General features: G+C 38.1%; 1 protein-coding gene across 1 annotated transcript in view; it reads right to left on the bottom strand.

Moving 5' to 3' along the window:
- The window catches only part of MCF2L2 (MCF.2 cell line derived transforming sequence-like 2), a 1,253,992-nt gene that overhangs the window by 214,214 nt on the left and 1,017,375 nt on the right, over positions 1-22,403 (bottom strand). The window contains 1 exon segment of the mRNA XM_053711855.1: positions 8,117-8,209. Coding sequence (XP_053567830.1) covers positions 8,117-8,209 — 93 coding nt within the window.

The following is a 22,403-nucleotide window of genomic DNA, read 5'->3' on the forward strand; positions in this document are numbered from 1 at the left end:
ATGGTATATATGATGCTTGTGGTGTTACAATTGATATGAGACTGAATTCTATGCTCCTGATCAAATCTGTCTGTTACAGACTTTACAGGGAGTAGGTGTTTGCAGATGGAACAATTTCTGCACTTAAAATTCCCTAATAATATAGGGTCACATTTGATTTTTCTTTTTAACTAAGTGAATGGGGCTTAGGACATCTTTTAGATTTTTAGTACGCCTATATCCAATTTTAATTTTATCACCAATGATGCTATTCAATTTAGGGTCTGCTTGGAGAATATGTATATGTTTATTTAAAATACGAATTACTTCTTGTGCTTGGGGTGAGTAAGTGAGAATTAGTTGAGTAGTTTCATCTGTGTTTTTCTTCTTTTCTTGTAACAGATCCTGTCTATTGGTTGCATTGGCTCTTTGTCTTGCTTTCTTAATACTTCGGTTACTATATCCTCTTTGTTGTAACCTAAGTTGTAATTCATCCGCTCTACATTTATAAGTTGTTATATTGGAGCAGTTCCTCTTCATTCTTAAAAATTCTCCTGTGGGTAGTGCCTTGATGGTATTCGGTGAGTGTCCACTGGTAGCATGGAGTATGTTGTTAGTTGCCATCTTTTTTTGAAACAGGTCTGTTTATTTCACCCCAGACTCTCCTTTGAATATTTAAGATCCAAAAATGTCACTTCTTTAATGTTATGTTCGTACGTTAGTTTTATATTCAGATTGTTATTATTAAGTTTGCTCAGGAATTCAGTCAGTTTATCTAATGGTCCTTCCCATAGGAAGAACACATCATCTATGTATCTCAGCCATAGCGGGATATAGTTGGTGAATGTTACATTAGTATCTGAGAATACTGTTTGTTGCTCCCACCAACCTAGGAAAAGATTTGCATAGGTTGGTGCGCATGCTGTACCCATCGCGGTACCTCTTATCTGTAGATAGAATTGTTGGTCGAATACAAAATAGTTATGATGTAAAATAAATTTGAGTAGCTCCAAGATGAAATCATCATGAGCTTTTTCTTCTTCAGATGAACAATCCAAGAAATGTTGTACAGCTTTTATACCCAATTGATGGTCTATACTGGTATAAAGTGCTTCGACATCTGCCATTACCAGTATAGTATTTTCAGTCATTTGGATATTTTCAAGGCAATGCAGGACTTTAATTGTATCCCTAACGAAGGATGGCATTTGAGTGACAAATTTCCTGAGTCTAAAGTCTACATATTGGCTCGCTCTTTCTGTAAGATTATTAATGCCTGAAACAATGGGGCGTCCAGGATGCATTGTTGGGTTTTTATGGATCTTCGGTATGGCATAAAATGTGGCCATTTTGGGGTCATGTACCGTTAAAAAGTTGCTTTCTTTCACTGTTATAATCAGATCCCTCATGGCATTGGTTATTATTTTATTATATTCCTCATGAGAGTTTCGAGTGGGATCAAATAGCAATTTTGAATAACATTCTTTGTTCCGTAATTGTTTATGTACCTCACGTAGGTACATATCTTTTGGCCAAATCACCACATTGCCGCCTTTATCTGAGTTTTTAATAAGTACATCATCCCATTTCTTCATTTCCTTCAGTGCCTTAGTTTCAGGTTTTGTCAGGTTCATTTGTGTTGTTTTACTATGAAGTACTGAAATTTCCTTTGTCACCATTTCATTGAAAATTTCAACATGTCTCGAGAGATTGAATTTTGGTATATATTTGGATTTATTTACTATAATTTCTCTCCAGTTGGGATCTGTATGGATTTCATTCTCTTTGAGTAGAACATAGCTTGGATTGCTGTTTGTTCCTCATCTGTCCAATTAGTATTCACACCTTCTATCTCACAGGTTAAATCATTGTTTTTCATAAATTGTTTTTTGAGAAGAATTTTTCTAAGGTATAGTTGGATATCATATAGTTTCGTAATATAACTACAGAAAATGCAAATTTTCAAACTAAAACAGCTGAGCATCAATCCAGATCTTAATATATATATATATATATATATATATATATATATATATATATATATATATATATATATATATATATATCTAGATAACTTAACCTCTATAGATTTAACAGGCAACACTAAATTGCGTAGTGTAATTAAATCTTACACAATAAACTCCTTCTATATCTCAGAACTAATTCAATCTCTAAGGTATATCCAGACATTATAATTTCCATACATACAACAGGAAACACACAGCTCCGTAGCATAACTACATTATGCATAATACAGGTAGCCCTCAGTTTACGCAGGGGTTAGGTTCCAGGAGTAATGGTTGTAAATCGAAACCTTTGTAAATTGAAACCCAGTTTATAATGTAAGTCAATGGGAAGTGAGGGGGTTAGGTTCCAGGCCCCTCTCAAAATTGTCATAAGTATCACCTATTACATTATTTTTAAAGCTTTGAAATGAAGACTTTAAATGCTAAACAGCATCATCAAACTATCATCATCAAACTAAGTTTAATGAACAAAAACATTTGCTAACAGCACCTATTTAAATAATCACACAACAGACTGCATCATCATTAAACTAAGTTTAATGAACAAAAACATTTTTTACTTGCATTTTTCTGCAATCAGTTCTCTGCATTGTTAGCATGTTAGATAATATTCTATGCATTTCAATGTGCAGTGATTAAGCAGTTAGGCACCCTCACCTCAAGCAGCTGGACAGGAAGATAATAGGGAAGTGGCTGCTAAAACTTGTTGCTCGATAGCTAATGTCTGCTCTGTGTACACAGATCAATTTCAGGCTGTTAAGTTGCATAACTTTGCTGCAAAACAAGTGGACAGCTCCACCTACTGGCTATTTTAATTAGTGCACTTTGCTTTCCAAAGCTTTTCAATAGCAGTCACATGGCTGAAAAAAAGGTTGTTATTCTGAAACGGCACAAATTTAACCGGCGTAAACCCAGGGCCACCTGTACTTAAGAACTGATTCGCCATTGTTCTAAAAGAGGCATGGTTTTCTATTATAAAAAGCTGCCGATTCCGCAGCACCCCGCCTTTGAAAAAGCCGGTGTGTCTGGCGAAATATGTCAGGAGAAGGGGTAGTTGGGACCCCGTATTTTAATGATCTAGGTGAACATTAGGGTTGTTAAATTACTATGATATCTGAGCTGACATTGATCGTATACTCAGATTAGTCAGATTTTCATTTTGGGAATGTGAATCTAGTAGCATCAGACTGAGACCAGAGGTCTTGTATGTTCTGGCTACCTACTAATAACTTTACACCTAACTCTGAAGCTGCCTATGTAGCCACTTTGAAATGATAGTACTATCTCATTTTTTACGATTTTCCTAAATGTAGAAAGGGGACCATATGGAATATTTATTGTTATCTTAACTTATAAAGAGATTATTTGGTACTATATATCTACACACAGCTGACAGCCAGCAGCAAATCACAGAGCGCAAATCATTGAATACTTAAGCTGTGGCAAGACTCGTTTGCAAACTACTGCAGGCAGCCATCAAATATAAGTGAATGTTGTAATTTACCTGTAAAATGTATGTTTCTATCGCCAGTGCTGAAACACGAGAATAATTTCTTCTAACCTTATACTGCTATATCACTATAGAAACAATTCTTGGTGAGACTAAGCGAGGTTATTATTAGAGCTTCAGTGCACATTCTAATAATATGGCGACTATCCAACATAAGCAATCGCTGTAATTCATATGCAATCTCTTATGATCATACTATCATTGTAACAATTACATGGCCTAACATGGGGCGTTACTAAACAAAATAAAGAAGTTACAATAAAGTAACTAAGTTGTAATATAAGCCACTACAGCAGCTGTAACGCTAAAGATATTAGTCCTTGGGGCACACTTAATGCAGTTACTATGTATATTATTTTCGAATGTAGCGATATCACTCATGTTATAACCCTCTTCATTTACTGAAATTTATGCAGCGACTGTCATAGATTATAACGTTATTTTTTGTTGGGTAAATATTATACTCTGGACATTTAGGACCATTTCAATAGGCCTTACATTATTTTGCCATAATTCCTATTATATATAATAATTGGACATTAAGTCTCTGATCCCAAGTGGGAGTATTTCTAACAAAACATATTGCCAAATGTACGGCACTATTTAAGGAGACATCATAATAATCCCCACCTGCTACTCTATAAGTAACTAAGGGGTACTCCATCCACCATATAATAGGTGCAGAACCAACCAGCACATTGGTCTAATAATAAACACCTACCCAATACTAAGATGTTGATATCAGGTTTTACTGTTTGCACCAAACACTGCCATAATGTTTGATTAAACAGCTTCATTTGCTACATAGCTATTAACCAATAGGTAAAGATTACATATAGACGACCTCGGTCTATCTCAAGGCACAACTGACTGGTTCAAACTAAAACTTATCCTGGTTCAAACTAATTCCAGGCAAATATATAATGAACAACCATATAGTTCTCTAGTTGTTTTTAATGAGTGCCCATTTTTAACCAAATCTATTAAAGTTTGATGTTTTAATAATTTGTAATTTCTTCACACACACCACGCTAAATTCATAATAATCATTGTGGGATTAGAGTGCTGCAAGTGTAACCTTTTTTTGCAACTGTCTTTGGTTGTATAAGTAAATAAAAGTTCATATACAGTTATAACGTGCCTGTAGATATAAGAGGGAAACCAGAGATAACCAGCTGAGGGCTCGTTTCCATTGAGCCGTTAAAAATGGAGCCGTAAGCTACAGAAGCAGCCGACAGCTAAAAGTAATTTATGGCTCCATTTTAGTACCAGGTTTCGATTGAAAAGGTTTTCGCTTTGCGTGCGGTCGCTCTTTTTATGTAGGTGTTTCAAGCTTCCACCCGATACCGGATTTCTAAAACATTAATAGGTTACTATGATAACCGGACCTTACACTACACTTGATCACATATATACGGCACTGCATACAAGTGTGGCACCGTATATTTTACCCGTTGCTCGCTGTTAGAATAAAATCAAACACCAAACAGCATGCGCAATATCTACCTCTCAACTGCAACCCCCCACCACAATAACTAATGTATTAACCCCTAATCCGCCAACCCCCATACCTCAAAGTATCTATCAAAGATATTAACTCCTAATCCGCAATGCCACACAGCACAAACTATCTATTTAAACTATTAACCCCTAATCCGCAATGCCCCCACAATGTAAACTATCTATTTAAACTATTAACCCCTAATCCGCAATGCCCCCACATCACAAACTATCTATTTAAACTATTAACCCCTAAACCACCAATAACCCACATCGCAATTAACCTCATAAATCTATTAACCCCTAAACCGCCAAACCCCACAACGCAAATAATTAATCACTAAGCCCCCTAACCTAACATCCCCTAAATTAACCCCATTACATAAATTAAAATACCAGTAATCCTAAATTACAATTAAAATAAAAAAAACTAACATCACTCTAAAAATAAAAAAACTAAGTTTAAATCAAGTTAAAATTAAAGAAAATAAAAAAAGTCTAACATTACATAATATAATAAACAAAATTATCAAAAATAAAAAAAAATTAAACCTAATCCCTATAAAAATAAAAAAGCCCCCCAAAATAAAAACACCCCCTAATCTAATACTAAACAACCAATAGCCCTTAAAAAGGCCTTATGTAGGACATTGCCCTAAGTTAAACAGCTTTTTTACCTTTAGAAAAAACTAAGTTCCCCCTAAGAAAAACCGCCCACCCACCAAACCCCTCAAAATAAAAAAAAAACTAACACTAAAAAATCCTAAACTACCCATTGCCCGTTTTGGGTTATGATTAAGGGTGAATGGCTCTGTGGTCACCGGTCTTCAGTTCTGCGGTCCTGGATGAAGATAGAAGGAAGTCGCCACTTGGAAGAAGACTTCCCCACCAGACTTCAGGAACCGTGAGTACCTATCTGGAGTTAGGCTTTTTTTTAAATTTTTTTATTTATTTTTTTAGATTAGGGATTTGGGCGCTGTAAAAGAGCTGAATGCCCTTTTAAGGGCAGTAAAAGAGCTAAATGCCCTTTTAAGGGCAATGTCCATGCAAATGCCCCTTTAGGGGCAATGGGTAGCTTAGGATTTTTAAGTCTTAGTTTTTATTTTTATTTTGGGGGGGTTTGGTGGGTGGGGGGTTTTACTGTTAGGGGAACTTAGTTTTTTCTAAAGGTAAAAGAGCTGTTTAACTTAGGGCAATGCCCTACAAAAGGCCTTTTTAATGGCTATTGGTTGTTTAGTATTAGATTAGGGGGTGTTTTTATTTTGTGGGGGCTTTTTTTTTTTTTTTTATCATTTTGTTTATTATTTTATGTAATGTTATACTTTTTTATTTTCTGTAATTTTAGCTTAATTTAAACTTAGTTTTTTATATTTTTAGAGTGATGTTAGGTTTTTTATTTTAATTGTAATTTAGTATTTTTTTAATTTATGTACTGCTTGTGCAATTCAGCCCCGTGCAGAGATTGCGGACAATCGGCTGCTATCAGGGAGTGTCAATCAACCCGATCAGGTTGATTTTCTGTCCGCGAAAGGCTCGCACGGAAACATACGGAGCTTGATAAATTGGCCCCTATATATTGTCTGGAGGTAAAAATGCCCAGAGGTTAGGGTGGGTGCAGCATAAAACGTCCCCTGTAGGGATATGTACCTTTTCATGATTTTGTGCCCAAACAATTAATCAAACAGTTAAAATATTAGCAGATATACTTTCAGGAAGAAAAAAAAACATACACTGGTTTCTAGGCTAGCTGAAAAAAACTAGGTTATGTTTATCTTATACTCTGTGCTTTGCTGTTCAGCATGCAACACAACAATATAGGCAAACAATTTTCATTAGAACTATGGAAAACGAACTGGTATTATGACTAATTAAAGGGATAGGAAAGTCAAAATTAAACTTGCATGATTCAGATAGAGCATGTAATTTTAAGACACTTTTAAATTCACTTCTATTGTTTTCTTGGTATCCCTTGTTGAAGAATAATATGCACATATCCTACACTAGTGGGAGCTAGCTGCTGATTGGTGCCTGCACACATTTGTCTCGTGATTGGCTAACAAGATGAGTTCATCTAGCTGCCAGTAGTTCAATGCTGTTCCTTCAGCAAAGGATAACAAGAGAATGAAGCACATTTGATAATAGAAGTAAACTGGAAAGTTGTTTAAAATTGAATGTTGTATCCAAATCATGAAAGAAAATTTTGGGGGTTTTCTGTCCTTTTAACATGTCTTTGTCAGAACACTGTGCAGGGAAATGGCTACTTCACTGCTTGTTTAAAAAAACTGTTCACAACCTTTAACCCCTTCACCCAACTCAACATATATATATATTGTGCAGTACTTTGCCTATCGTACTGCTCAACCTATATATATATATATTTATTTATATACGTCTGAGCTTCAGGAAGCTCCAGCAGTCTCGGCTGTTAAGGTACAACCGAGAGCTGGAGTTCCTGAGCTCCAGACATCTGCCCGCATATAGAACCGTAGTGCGATCGATGCTCTTCTTTGATTCTTGCAACTGGGCCCTGTGGTTTCTAGTTACGCCTCTGAGTGTAGGGGTTAAAAAGAAAACCTACAAATAGTCAAACCTTAACTAACCATTGAAGCTAGGTGCTACATAATATATAATCATTGCTTTGTTCATCATAAGTTGTCTGTGATCTGATTTTACAGAATTCCTGTATTCTCCATTTTGTCAACAATAAAGAATCTGTTAACTGTTAATAATAATAATAATAATGTTACTTTGCGGCTCTCCCTGGCACAAACACCCCTCCTTTCCGAAGACTGTACGTCCCAATAAAATTGCCCATTGCCCACCATTGGTGTACTCCATAAATAAAACACCACATAATAACAGCAAAATGAATACCCATAATACCAATAATACCAAGTCCCATAATGCCTTGATAAAATACAATCCACCAGCATTGATTCTAGCAGGCAGCAACCCTAAAAAGTAATTACATTTCTAATTCTAGTAACAACCCTGAAATGTGATCCTTATTTTTTTCTTCTCTAACAACAACAAAATATATTAGCGATATTCTACATAAAATGCAGCCCCATAAATCAGGGAAGAAATGTAGTAATATTACCTGAAAGAAAAGGCTTTCTCCACACTGTCTCCATAGGGCCTCAGACTTTGGCTTATTTTGGCAATACTTTTCATAAACTTGAAGGTCTTCTTTCTAAAACAAGGAGAAATATGTTTACACCTCAGGTTGCTAAGCTAAACATGACATTGTAATGTACAAGACAGGTTACAATGGTAAAGGGGGAGACTCCTGCAGCTTACTATCTAATGGCTACAACAGAAAGCTTGGACTGTCTTTATTAAAAAACAAACAACAACAAAAACAAGCATAACTAATCATTATAAAAAAACATAACCCCTATTCTGTAATATTGGTCCTGAGGCTTCCATAGATGAGATGTGTGTGCTGCCATTGACAAGGTACATACATATATTTCTTAGCTTTTTATCAACCATATTACATTTTATGTTAGGTTTCTGAAAAACAGGAGATTAGTCTCTGTTCTGATGTTTATGTTTTTATGACAGAATGTTTCTAGTATTTGTTTAAAGGACCAGTAAATACACTTGATTTGCATAATCAACAAATGCACAATAAAAAGATAATGCAATAGCACTTAAAATGAACTTCAAACGAGTAAGATTTTTTCCTGACAAATTTCAAAGTATATTTCCACTCTTGTATCATGATGTGACAGTCATCACAAATGCATATACATATATTCGGTATATTCTTGCTCATGCCCAGTAGGAGCTGGTGACTCAAAAAGTATAAATATAAAAAGACTGAACATTTTGTTGAGGGCCCGCTGCTCCATAACCCTGTCTGCCTGCTCTGATGAGGCGGACAGGGATCGAGTACGATCGGGTTGATTGACACCCCTCTGCTGGCGGCCAATTGACCGTGAGTCTGCAGGGGGGCGGCGTTGCTGGTGCAATGCTGAATACAGAGAGCGTATTGCTCTCCGCATTTAGCGATGTCTGTCGGACATGATCTGCACTGTCGGATCAGGTCCGACAGACATTTTATAAATAGGCCTCTTTATCTGAATCAAGTTTCTCTAAAAAGGTTTCCCATCCATTAAATAAATTACGTTTTTCATTTTTTATGGTACAAGTGTAGCTTACTATTCACATAGAAATGCTGAGCAATTAATGAAAAAAAAATGTATATGCTTCACCCACTAATAGTTAAATGGACACCGAACCCAAATTTTTTCTTTCGTGATTCAGATAGAGCATGACATTTTAAGCAACTTTCTAATTTACTCCTATTATCAAATTTTCTTCATTCTCTTGGTATCTTTATTTGAAATGCAAGAATGTAAGTTTAGATGCCGGCCCATTTTTGGTGATCAACCTGGGTTATTCTTGCTGATTGGTGGATACATTCATCCACCAATAAAAAAGTGCTGTCCAGAGTACTGAACCAAAAAAAAAAAAAAAAAAAAAAAAGCTTAGATGCCTTCTTTTTCAAATAAAGATAGCAAGAGAACAAAGAAAATTTGATAATAGGAGTAAATTAGAAAGCTGCTTAAAATTGCATGCTCTGTCTGAATCACAAAAGAAAAAAATTGGGTTCAGTGTCCCTTTAAGAGTTAAAGGGAAATGAAACCCACAATTTTTCTTTCATGATTCAGAAAGAGCATGTAATTTTAAACAATTTTCCAATTTACTTCTATTATTTAATTTGCTTCTTTCTCTTGTTATTCTTTGCTGAAAGGTTTATCTAGGTAAGCTCAGGATCAGCAAAGAACCTAGGTTCTAACTGCTGATTGGTGGCTGCATATATATATATATATATATATATATAAAATACTTCGAAGAGATAAGCACCAATGTAATGGAATGAAAAAAATCAAGTAAAAAAGAGGAGTGCCCGAGATAAAGGTACACTACTACCACAATACCTCAGAAAAACAACGCTGAGTAGGCGTTGTTCTAGTAGCCTTAAAAAAAGGAGGCTTTTCTGGAGTGACAGGCCAAGTTGAAGGGCGGAGCCCGAAACGCGTTCTGCCTGTTGTGACGTCAGACGCCAGACCGAAAGCCGATGCAAGCGGGGTTGTTTGAATTTACCTGCGGGAGTTTCCTGTTTTAAGTGCTTCACCCCAGTATCAGTGAGACGCACTTCCAGACAACTGTGGATTTCATCAGCAGGACTGCTGCCAAGTAACTCTTGAATCCGGACGGAGTGGGTGAGATCGCGCGCAACTTTAAGGGCATTCCCTGTGTGTTACCGGTGGACTTCGGTCCTGGAGTGCTGGTGCTGTTTCAAGTTTTTTCATATACACAGGGGATAGCTTAACCCTTACACCACCGGTTTACCTGGGTTTATAAGTTGATTCATAACAGGAACTCTTTATTCACAAGCTTATATTTCCTGCTTATTCTTGCTGTACAGCACGTTGCCACGGGCAAGAATCATATTGCATAAACTGCTTCATTACTTTCAAGTTGCCACAAATTGCGACACTTGCATGAACTGCTTTGCATTACCGCTTGCATCCTACTTTGCTATAACCTTTTGCTTTGCTGAATCTTTTCTCTATAACTGGGGATGCCCAGTATGTGTTATGTTGTATGTTTGTTCTGTATGCATTTGCTCTGATTATGTCCTTTAATTTAGGGTTTTGTGATTTTGGTATTAGGTATGTATATCATGTTCTCATTAAATGTTATATTCACTTTGAAGCTACATTTCTGAGTCATTAGCTTGTTTTGAACCATTATTACTCATTTGAGTGCCGATTGTTATCGGCGCACCCATGTGTTAAGTTAGAAACTAGTAGTGCATTTCTGCTTCTTCAACAAATTATACTAAAAGAATTAAGCAAATAATAGGGGTCCGATTTATCACGGCTTAAATGGGGCCGTATACACCTGCTTTAGGCTCGCCGGAAACAGGAGTTAAGAAGCAGTGGTCTCAAGACCACTGCTCCTTAACTTGTCTGCCACCTCTGAGACGGCGGACAGCAATCAATCAATTTATTGAAACCCTCTGCTAGCGGCCGATTGGCCGCAAATCTGCAGGGACGGCATTTTACAAGCATTTCACTAGAAATGCTTGTGCAATGATAAATGCTGATAGCATATGCGGCATTTATCGATGTGCATACAGCATTTATCGATGTGCAGTGGACATGATCCGCTGCACTTTGATAAATCGGCCCCTAGAAGTAAACTGGAAAGTTGTTTAAAATTGTATGTTCTACCTAAATCACCTAAATCATGAATGAAAATTTTTGGGTTTTGTGTCCCTTTAAGTTGAATCCCAAACTGCAGTTTTGACAAAATAATTTCACTGCACTGCTGGAAATACTAAATAAGCAGAGTTAAAGTGAAATGCTAGGATTGACTATTGATACAAATAAAGGGGGCTTTAATTCATGAAGTATAGGATACTTCACATAGAAAGCTCCTTTATTTTTTTCAAGCGATCCCTGTTCTTAGCTGCTCAGACAGCCCACGGCAGATCATTGTTTGGCTTGAGAGGTGACGTTTTCCCCTCTTACCTAATAGTCGTGCTGTAAATCTGGCTTGAAGCCCTTGGGAGCCGGATTTACCGCATGGCTTACGGCTAAGAAGTGAAAACATCACCTCTTAGCAAAATATTTTTTGCCGTGGGCTGCTGTAGCAGCTAAGAACAGTGATCGATTGAAACAAATAAAGGAGCTTTCTACATAAAGTATCTTATACTTCATGAATGAAAGTCCCCTATATTTGTTTCAATAGTCAATCCTAGCATTTTGAAAATGCTAGGATTGACTTTCACTTTAATGCTAAGGGATCACATATTGTACAATTCATTTACAATACACACACCTAGAGAGGAACACGTGCTAAATGAACTTGTGCCTTTGTCACAGGAGATACACAGAATAAAGCTGAAGATTCCACATCTCAGACCATACAGGACATGAACACAGTATGGGGGAGCTAGTTACTGCTGGATGTCAAGGCAAATCAACTTAGTTTATGGGGTCCATTTATTATTGTGCGGACGGACATGATCCGATATAGAGGATCATGTCCGCCGCACATCGATAAATGCCGACAGTGTATATCATTGCACCAGCAGTTCTTGTGACCTGCTGGTGCAATACCACCCCCTGCAGATTCACGTTAGCAGGGGGTGTCAATCAGAGGTGGCGGACGATTTGAGGAGCAGCGGTATTAGGACCGCTGGTTCTTAACTTCCGCTTCAGCTGGAACTGAAGCGGAGTGGGTCGGAGGCAGCATCCGCTGCATCTTAAATAGACCCCCATGAGTTAAGCTATGGTGATTTTATTTATGAATTAGTCAAAGTTTTATTTCTACAATTCAAACACCTTAAATAAAAAGATTATAGTTTACAAAATAATTTGATATTTAAACCAACACAACTTGGTTCAATGCAACCTCAGTAAGTACAAGCACAGATTACATTGACAGATGTATAATCATAAAACACACTGTACAGCACCCGTACTGAGCGGACAGTCTTATTAAAAAAAAAAATCTCAGCAATGCTCAAACATGCATATTATGCCAATGCAGATAAAGCAAGTGATTCTACGTATGTAAAACCATCTGCAGAGGTAAACTAGAGCATATAGCATAAGTACTGGGAAAGGTGGTGGTATGGGAAAATGAAAACAGAAATGTCATTGTACACCATTAAAGGGACATTAAACATGTTTAATTACACATATTTAAAAAATATATTAAAATACAATGGGGCCAGTTTATCAAGGGCCGAATGCCCCCAGATGCCCGTGTTTCCACGCAAGCCTTCAGGCTCGCCGGAAACAGCAGTTATGAAGCAGTGGTTTTAACACCACTGCTCCTTAACTGGTCCACTGCTCTGAGGCTGCGGACATCAATCCGCACAATTGACACCCCCTGCTGAATCTGAAGGGGGCGGCATTGCACAAGCAGTTCACAAGAACTGCTTGTGCAATGATAAATGCAGACAGCGTATGCTGTAGACATTTATCGATGTCTGTCAGACATGATCCGCTGAGCAGATCATGTTGGACAGACCGATTATAAATCGGCCGCAATGTATTATGTATGGAAGTTCTCATTGGGAGCAATTTTTATGTCAAGATAAAAGAAACAATAGATTTGATCAACTTCAATATCTGAACATCACAAAAAGGAAATGTAGTTTGTGTTATTACAAACACAGATCAAGATACATTTTCATCGGGGCCGGCCTGGAAATAAAAAACAGCCCTGAAAAATTGAAGACTAGCCTTATATTCATTTGAGTACCTATAATATAATGTGAAGGTTTGCACCAAATAGCAATAACAATGTAATTTACACACAGGACATTTTACAGAGGGTTAGAAATAGTTTTTTACTCACTTTTTATTATCCTTATGTCTCTGCAGCAACCCCCTAGTGCCCTTATTGCCGCACACTGTGGCTGGCTGTGGCACCGCTGCCTCTAGCCCTAATACGTGCCTGCAGCAAACTTGCAAGATGGCCAGCCACCAGTCCCCCCAGCCCTTGCCTTGCTTGCAGCATTTTTATTCCATCCAGGACCAGCAGCCAAAATGCGGGTGCTGTCACGTAACCCACCCCCGTGCAACCTTTACCATCGCCTGAAGTGGACCGGCCTTACTAGATGTACTGTGCGCACAAAGGTCTCTCAGTGACCTCCCTCTGCTCAGACTTGCCCCAGGCAGCGGTCTCCATGCAAGGTGTGAATGTTGCCCTAGACCTTCCCCCCATGGCCCTTAAACTTGGCTCTCTGCAGCGGAGTGGCCTTGTAAGATGAGCTGTGTGCACAAAGGTCACTCCATGGTCTCCCTCTGCCCCAGCTGATGCGGTCCTGCGGTGCATCACAGTGACATCTCCTAGTATCCTGGTAGGCCAATCCGACCCTGTTTTTCACTTTTAACTTAAAGGGATATGAAAACCAAAAAATAGATTTTGTGATTCAGACAGAGCATAAAAGTTTCCAATTTACTTCTGGTATCAAATTTGCTTTGTTCCTATGGTATTTATTCTTTACTGAACTGATACCTAGGTAGGTGTCTGGGGCACTACATTGCAGAAAATAGTGCTGCAATCTAGTGCTCTTGCAAATGGATAACATTCTTGCTGCCATATAGTGCTCCCAACATGTACACGCTCCTGAGTTTACAACCCTGCTTTTCAACAGAAGATAGCAAAAGATAATAGAAGTAAATTAAAAAGTTAAATGTAAAGTTCTCTCTGAATAATAAAAAAAAACTTTTGGATTTTGTGTCCTTTTAATCTGAATATGTTAAAAGCCATTATATTGATAAAGCACCCTGAACTGACATGTCATGGTCAGGTGGAGGATTCTTGATACCGGTATCTATCAGGGTTTGTTACAGACAACAAAGAAAAAGAAAAAAAAAACAGCAAAAGGGTGATAAATAGTATATTGTAAAAATGCTTCTAATTAAATCTGAAATGCTGCACTGATTTCCATTTCTATTTCTAGCAGAATGTCCCTATAACATAAAATTGTTTTTATATTGTTAATATGAAAGAGTAGCATTCAAACATGAGTATTGGCAGGAAGTACCTATCAGCCAGTAATCACTAGCAGGAAGTACCTATCAACCAGTAATCACTAGCAGGAAGTACCTATCAGCCAGTAATCATTAATAGGAAGTACCTATCAGCCAGTAATCATTAGTAGGAAGTACCTATCAGCCAGTAATCAATAGCAGGAAGCACCTATCAGTCAGTAATCAATAGCAGGAAGTACCTATTAGCCAGTAATCAATAGCAGGAAGTACCTATCAGCCAGTAATCATTAGTAGGAAGTACCTATCAGCCAGTAATCAATAGCAGGAAGTACCTATCAGCCAGTAATCATTAATAGGAAGTACCTATCAGCTAGTAATCATTAGTAGGAAGTACCAATCAGTCAGTAATCAATAGCAGGAAATACCTATCAGTCAGTAATCAATAGCAGGAAGTACCTATTAGCCAGTAATCAATAGCAGGAAGTACCTATCAGCCAGTAATCATTAGTAGGAAGTACCTATCAACCAGTAATCAATAGCAGGAAGTACCTATCAGCCAGTAATCATTAGTAGGAAGTACCTATCATCCAGTAATCAATAGCAGGAAGTATCTATCAACCAGTAATCAATAGTAGGAAGTACCTATCAGCCAGTAATCATTAGTAGAAAGTACCTATCAGCCAGTAATCATTAGTAGGAAGTACCTATCAACCAGTAATCATTAGTAGGAAGTACCTATCAGCCAGTAATCATTAGCAGGAAGTACCTAAGGAAGTAACTGTCAGCTAGTAATCATTAGCAGGAAATACCTATCAGCCAGTAATCATTAATAGGAAGTACCTATCAGCCTGTAATCATTAGTAGGAAGTAACTATCAGCCAGTAATCATTAGCAGGAAGTACCTATCAGCCAGTAGTCATTAATAGGAAGTACCTATCAGCCAGTAATCATTAATAGGAAGTACCTATCAACCAGTAATCATTAGTAGGAAGTACCTTTCAGCCAGTAATCATTAGCAGGAAGTACCTAAGGAAGTAACTGTCAGCTAGTAATCATTAATAGGAAGTACCTATCAGCCAGTAATCATTACTAGGAAGTACCTATCAGCCAGTAATCATTAGCAGGAAGTACCTATCAGCCAGTAATCATTAATAGGAAGTACCTATCAGCCAGTAATCAGTAGGAAGTACCTATCAGCCAGTAATCAATAGCAGGAAGTACCTATCAGCCAGTAATCATTAGTAGGAAGTATCTATCAGCCAGTAATCAATAGCAGGAAGTACCTATCAGCCAGTAATCATTAGTAGGAACTACCTATCAGCCAGTAATCATTAGTAGGAACTACCTATCAGCCAGTAATCATTAATAGGAAGTACCTATCAGCCAGTAATCATTAGTAGGAAGTACCTATCAGCCAGTAATCATTAGTATGAAGCACCTATCAGCAGGGGTCAAGTCTAGTGGAAATGCATGGGAACAGAGTTCCTGCACTATTTTTTCAGGAGGAACTAAGTTCCCCCTGGACAGAGAACAGAAACGCTTCAGTAAACACTGCTACTGCTGGTAAGTGTAGCTGGAGCACAGTCTGGTTAGAGGGATAGTGAGATCCTCTAGTAATGGGCTGTAACATTTCCTGCAATACACTAAATGCAAGCATGCCAGCGGTCCTGCTGTGTGATCACCCCGCACTGTGTGGAGCACATGGTGCTTACATTTGCAAGGCTTGCTCTGGGTTATTTACCCACCTCAGCAAAAATAGTACTATTGCACCTTAAGTGGGTGAGACTCTGTTACAGACGAGGAGTCTGGAGATGCAGTCAGACACTAAAGTCTCAGCCTGCCCTGGAAAGGAAGGAGAGGAAGCTTCAGTGAGAAACTGAAGCTAAGCTGGCTATGCACCATGTGAGTTAAAAACAAAGTGTGACGTACATATTGGCATACTATAAATGAACGGGTTGATAAGATTCTAGGGAGACCTATTAAATTCACAATTAGTATGGCTCTAATGGCCGATATTCCAAAAATCACTTGCCTATATAGGAAGAAACTACTGCATATCATGCTTAACTGTGCCAGACGCTTGATACCCAGGTTTTGGAGAAAAGATGTAGTCCCTACATATGATATGTGGATAAGAGAAGTTGGTCATATACTAGAACTAGAAAAAATACACTACACATACATTGGTAAACAAGAATTTATTGCTGACGTGATATTCCTTTGGGAACAAGACTTATGAGTTTCACATATATGTTCTGAACCAAGGTATTATATTGTAGTTAAATGCAAAGTAATAGTGAATAATGCTACTGATGAAACCTGCTAGGTTTTTATTTTTATTTATTTATTTTTATTTTCTATTTGTAACCATCTTATAGGTTGGGTGTGTTGATATGGAATGTTGAGAATAACATGTGATTCTGTATCTGTTTTATTTTTATTTGTGTTTGCTGTTAATCCCTAATGGGGGGGAAAAAAGTTATATTGCTCAATGTAAATTTGTCAATTTTGAGAACAATAAAAATATATATTGCAAAAAAACAAAAACAAAGTGTGGACACCCTGTATCTTGACATTAAACAAGCTTTCATGTGTGTCTAGTTTCCATTACAGAGCTTTACACATCCTCAGAGCCAGGGAGTAGTGATGTACTATTCGCGGCGGGCAAACATATGCGATGTTCGATCCACCCCCTATTCGTCATCATTGAGTAAAACTTTGACCCTGTACCTCACAGTCAGCAGACACATTCCAGCCAATCAGCAGCAGACCCTTCTACCTCCTGGACAGCATCCATTTTAGATTCATTCGGAAGCTACATTCTTAGTGAGAGGAGGGACAGTGTAGCTGCTGATGATTTAATAGGGAAATCGATAGCTAGGCTAGTGTATTCAGTGTCCACTACAGTCCTGAAGGACTCATCTGATCTCTGCTGTAAGGACAGCACCCCAAAAAGCCCCTTATAGGGCTAGAACATCAGTCTGCTTTTTTTTTTCCTGTGTAATCTAATTGCAGTTGCCTGCCTGCCAGCGTGTGTGTCAGGCTCACAGTGTATACTGTGCCCACTTGCCCAGTGCCACCACTCATATCTGGTGTAACAGTAGTGTACATTTAAAAAAAACAACACTTTTTTGACTGTGAAATAATAGCAGTCAGTTTCCTCCAGTATCACACCAGTGCAACTCATATATGGTGTAACAGTAGTGTACATTAACCCCTTAATGACCACAGCACTTTTCCATTTTCTGTCCGTTTGGGACCAGGGCTATTTTTACATTTCTGCAGTGTTTGTGTTTAGCTGTAATTTTCCTCTTACTCGTTTACTGTACCCACATATATTATATACCGTTTTTCTCGCCATTAAATGGACTTTCTAAAGATACCATTATTTTCATCATATCCTATAATTTACTATAAATTTTTTTATAAAATATGAGGAAAAAAATGGAAAAAAAAAACACTTTTTCTAACTTTGACCCCCAAAATCTGTTACTCATCTACAACCACCAAAAAACACCCATGCTAAATAGTTTCTAAATTTTGTCCTGAGTTTAGAAATACCCAATGTTTACATGTTCTTTGCTTTTTTTGCAAGTTATAGGGCCATAAATACAAGTAGCACTTTGCTATTTCCAAACCAAAATTTGGTTCAAATTCAAAATTAGCGCTAGTTACATTGGAACACTGATATCTTTCAGGAATCCCTGAATAGTGATGTCGCGAACCGCTATTGACTTCAATAGGCAGGCGAACTTTAAAACCTACAAGGATTCTTTCTGGCCACAATAGTGATGAAAAAGTTGTTTCAAGGGTACTAACACCTGGACTGTGGCATGCTGGAGGGGGATCCATGGCTAGGCTGACCATATTGCCGCTTTAAGAAGGAACACATATGAAAAATACATATGTGAGGGTTCTTATACAAAACCATTTCATTAAACAGCCATGAAAATAGCCCTGACATATGTATTTTTCATATGTGTCCCTTTTTAAAGCGGCAATATGGTCAGCCTATCCATGGCAAAACTCCCATGGAAAATTACATAGTTTATGCAGAGTCTGCTTTTAACCCATAAAGGGCCTAAATCAACTAACATTCCCAAATTGTTTGCAATAACGTGCTTTAAAACATCAGTTATCATGTTGTATCTATCAGGTAGTGTAAGGATTACGGCCGCATCACAGTGACAGAGCAAACTCCAAGTGTTACGCACCGCAATCAACCGCAAACAGTCCACTTGCACAACCACGAGATAGATTTGATAGATAGATAGATACATAGAGATTACATAGCTCAATCGATGCAATATACATATGATCGATACACTGTACATAGCTCAATAGATGCAATATACATTCGATAGATACGAATTACATCGATCAATAGATGCAATATACATTTGATAGATACAAATGACATCACCCAAAATATGTAATATGCATTTTATAGATACGAATTACATCGATCAATAGATGCAATCTACATTTGATCGATACGTTTGATAGTTCGATCGATTTGATATATAAATAAATCGATTTGAAATATATATAATTTCCATGACAGAGTATAACAATAAGACATGCGGTCTGTGACCCGTGGTGTGTTAAGTAGTACTATTCTTAACATTTTACTACAACCTGTTACTCCCCCTATCGGATGAGGTCTATATGGCCTTCATTTTTGGAACCGGGAGATGGAAGAAGATGATTGCTCTGTCCTCCTACTTCAAATTTGTCAGAAACACAAGTGGCTGTCTCAAAACATCCCGGACAGAAGATAGATCGATAGATAGGATAGATATACATAGATTGATAGTTAGATAGAATCGATAGAAGAGAAATAGATAGATTTGTTAGATATATAATTACCCTGATAAAGTCTAATAATTTAACATGCGGTCTTGGACCCAACTAGGTTGTGTTAAGTAGTACTATTCTTCGCACTTTCAGCCCTGTAACTCCCCCTATTGGTGGAGGTCTACAGGGAGTGCAGAATTATTAGGCAAATGAGTATTTTGACCACATCATCCTCTTTATGCATGTTGTCTTACTCCAAGCTGTATAGGCTTGAAAGCCTACTACCAATTAAGCATATTAGGTGATGTGCATCTCTGTAATGAGAAGGGGTGTGGTCTAATGACATCAACACCCTATATCAGGTGTGCATAATTATTAGGCAACTTCCTTTCCTTTGGCAAAATGGGTCAAAAGAAGGACTTGACATGCTCAGAAAAGTAAAAAAGAGTGAGATATCTTGCAGAGGGATGCAGCACTCTTAAAATTGCAAAGCTTCTGAAGCGTGATCATCGAACAATCAAGCGTTTCATTCAAAATAGTCAACAGGGTCGCAAGAAGCGTGTGGAAAAACTAAGGCGCAAAATAACTGCCCATGAACTGAGAAAAGTCAAGCGTGCAGCTGCCAAGATGCCACTTGCCACCAGTTTGGCCATATTTCAGAGCTGCAACATCACTGGAGTGCCCAAAAGCACAAGGTGTGCAATACTCAAAGACATGGCCAAGGTAAGAAAGGCTGAAAGACGACCACCACTGAACAAGACACACAAGCTGAAACGTCAAGACTGGGCCAAGAAATATCTCAAGACTGATTTTTCTAAGGTTTTATGGACTGATGAAATGAGAGTGAGTCTTGATGGGCCAGATGGATGGGCCCGTGGCTGGATTGGTAAAGGGCAGAGAGCTCCAGTCCGACTCAGACGCCAGCAAGGTGGAGGTGGAGTACTGGTTTGGGCTGGTATCATCAAAGATAAGCTTGTGGGGCCTTTTCGGGTTGAGGATGGAGTCAAGCTCAACTCCCAGTCCTACTGCCAGTTTCTGGAAGACACCTTCTTCAAGCAGTGGTACAGGAAGAAGTCTGCATCCTTCAAGAAAAACATGATTTTCATGCAGGACAATGCTCCATCACACGCATCCAAGTACTCCACAGCGTGGCTGGCAAGAAAGGGTATAAAAGAAGAAAATCTAATGACATGGCCTCCTTGTTCACCTGATCTGAACCCCATTGAGAACCTGTGGTCCATCATCAAATGTGAGATTTACAAGGAGGGAAAACAGTACACCTCTCTGGGAGGCTGTGGTTGCAGTGTCTGGGAGGCTGTGGTTGCTGCTGCACGCAATGTTGATGGTGAACAGATCAAAACACTGACAGAATCCATGGATGGCAGGCTTTTGAGTGTCCTTGCAAAGAAAGGTGGCTCTATTGGTCACTGATTTGTTTTTGTTTTGTTTTTGAATGTCACAAATGTATATTTGTGAATGTTGAGATGTTATATTGGTTTCACTGGTAAAAATAAATAATTGAAATGGGTATATATTTGTTTTTTGTTAAGTTGCCTAATAATTATGCACAGTAATAGTCACCTGCACACACAGATATCCCCCTAAAATAGCTATAACTAAAAACAAACTAAAAACTACTTCCAAAACTATTCAGCTTTGATATTAATGAGTTTTTTGGGTTCATTGAGAACATGGTTGTTGTTCAATAGTAAAATTAATCCTCAAAAATACAACTTGCCTAATAATTCTGCACTCCCTGTATATGGCGGTTATGATTACCCTGACAAAGTATAACAACAAGACACGCGGTCTGGGCCCATGGTAATTTTGTTGTGTTAAGTAAACCTTTTCTTATCACTTGAATCCCTCTTACCCCCACTTTTGTTGGAGCTCTATATGGCCTGCATGATTAGCCTGACAAAGTATAATAAGAAAACATCTGGTCTTGGACCCATGGTAATTAGGTTGTGTTTAAGTAGTACTATTCTTATAACTGTAATCCCTGTTACTCCCCCTATCAAGGGAGGTCTATATGGCCTGCATGATTACCCTGAAAAAGTATAACATCAAGACACACGGTGTTGGACCCATGATAACTAGCTTGTGTTAATTAGTACTTTTCTTAGCACTTTAATCCCTGTTACCCCCCCTATCGGGGGTGGTCTATATGGCCTGTCTGATTACCCTGAAAAAATATAATAATAAGACATACGGTCTGGTACCCATTTTAACTAGGTTGTGTTTTAAGTACTACCATTCTTAGCACTTTAATCTCTGTAACTCCCCCTATTTGGTGAGGTCTATACGGCCTGGATGATTACCCATACAAAATATAATAATAAGACATCTGCTCTTGGTCTGCGACCCATGGTAACTATGTTGTGTTAATTAGTAATGTCCTTAGCATTTTAATAGCTGTTACTCATACTCACCCTATCGGTGGAGGTCTATATGGCCTGCATGATTACCCTTACAATATAATAATAATTAAACATATGCTCTGGGACCCATGGTAAGTAGGTTGTGTTAAGTAGTACTGTTCTTTGCAGTTTAATACCTGTTACAACACCAAATGGTGGCAGGTCTATCTGGCCTTCATGATTAGCTGCACCCAAACCCAAAAAAAAAGCAGAGTGGTCTTAGACTAACACCCATGGCTAACTCGGTTGTTTCAATTAGTACTATTCTTAGCACTTTCATCCCTGTTACGGGTGGTCTACATGGCCATCATGATTAGCCAAACAAAATACTACAATCCAACCTTTGCTCAGTCTTCATAGGCCCTTCATTGGCTGTATTTTGATAGTACAGTTCTTATTAGTTTAATAGCTGATACAACACCGAATGGTGGCAGCTCTATATGGCCTGCATGATTAGCCGCACCCAAAACAAAAATAAATCCAAGCGGTCTTGGATTAACACCCATGGCTAACTTGGTTGTTTCAAGTAGTACTATTCTTAGCACTTTCATCTCATCCCTGTTACTTCCAGGACTCTTGGTGGTGGTCTACATGGCCATCATGATTAGCCTCACCAAAATATAACAACAATACGTGC

Source organism: Bombina bombina, chromosome 4, assembly GCF_027579735.1.
Source record: "Bombina bombina isolate aBomBom1 chromosome 4, aBomBom1.pri, whole genome shotgun sequence".
NCBI lineage: Eukaryota > Metazoa > Chordata > Amphibia > Anura > Bombinatoridae > Bombina > Bombina bombina.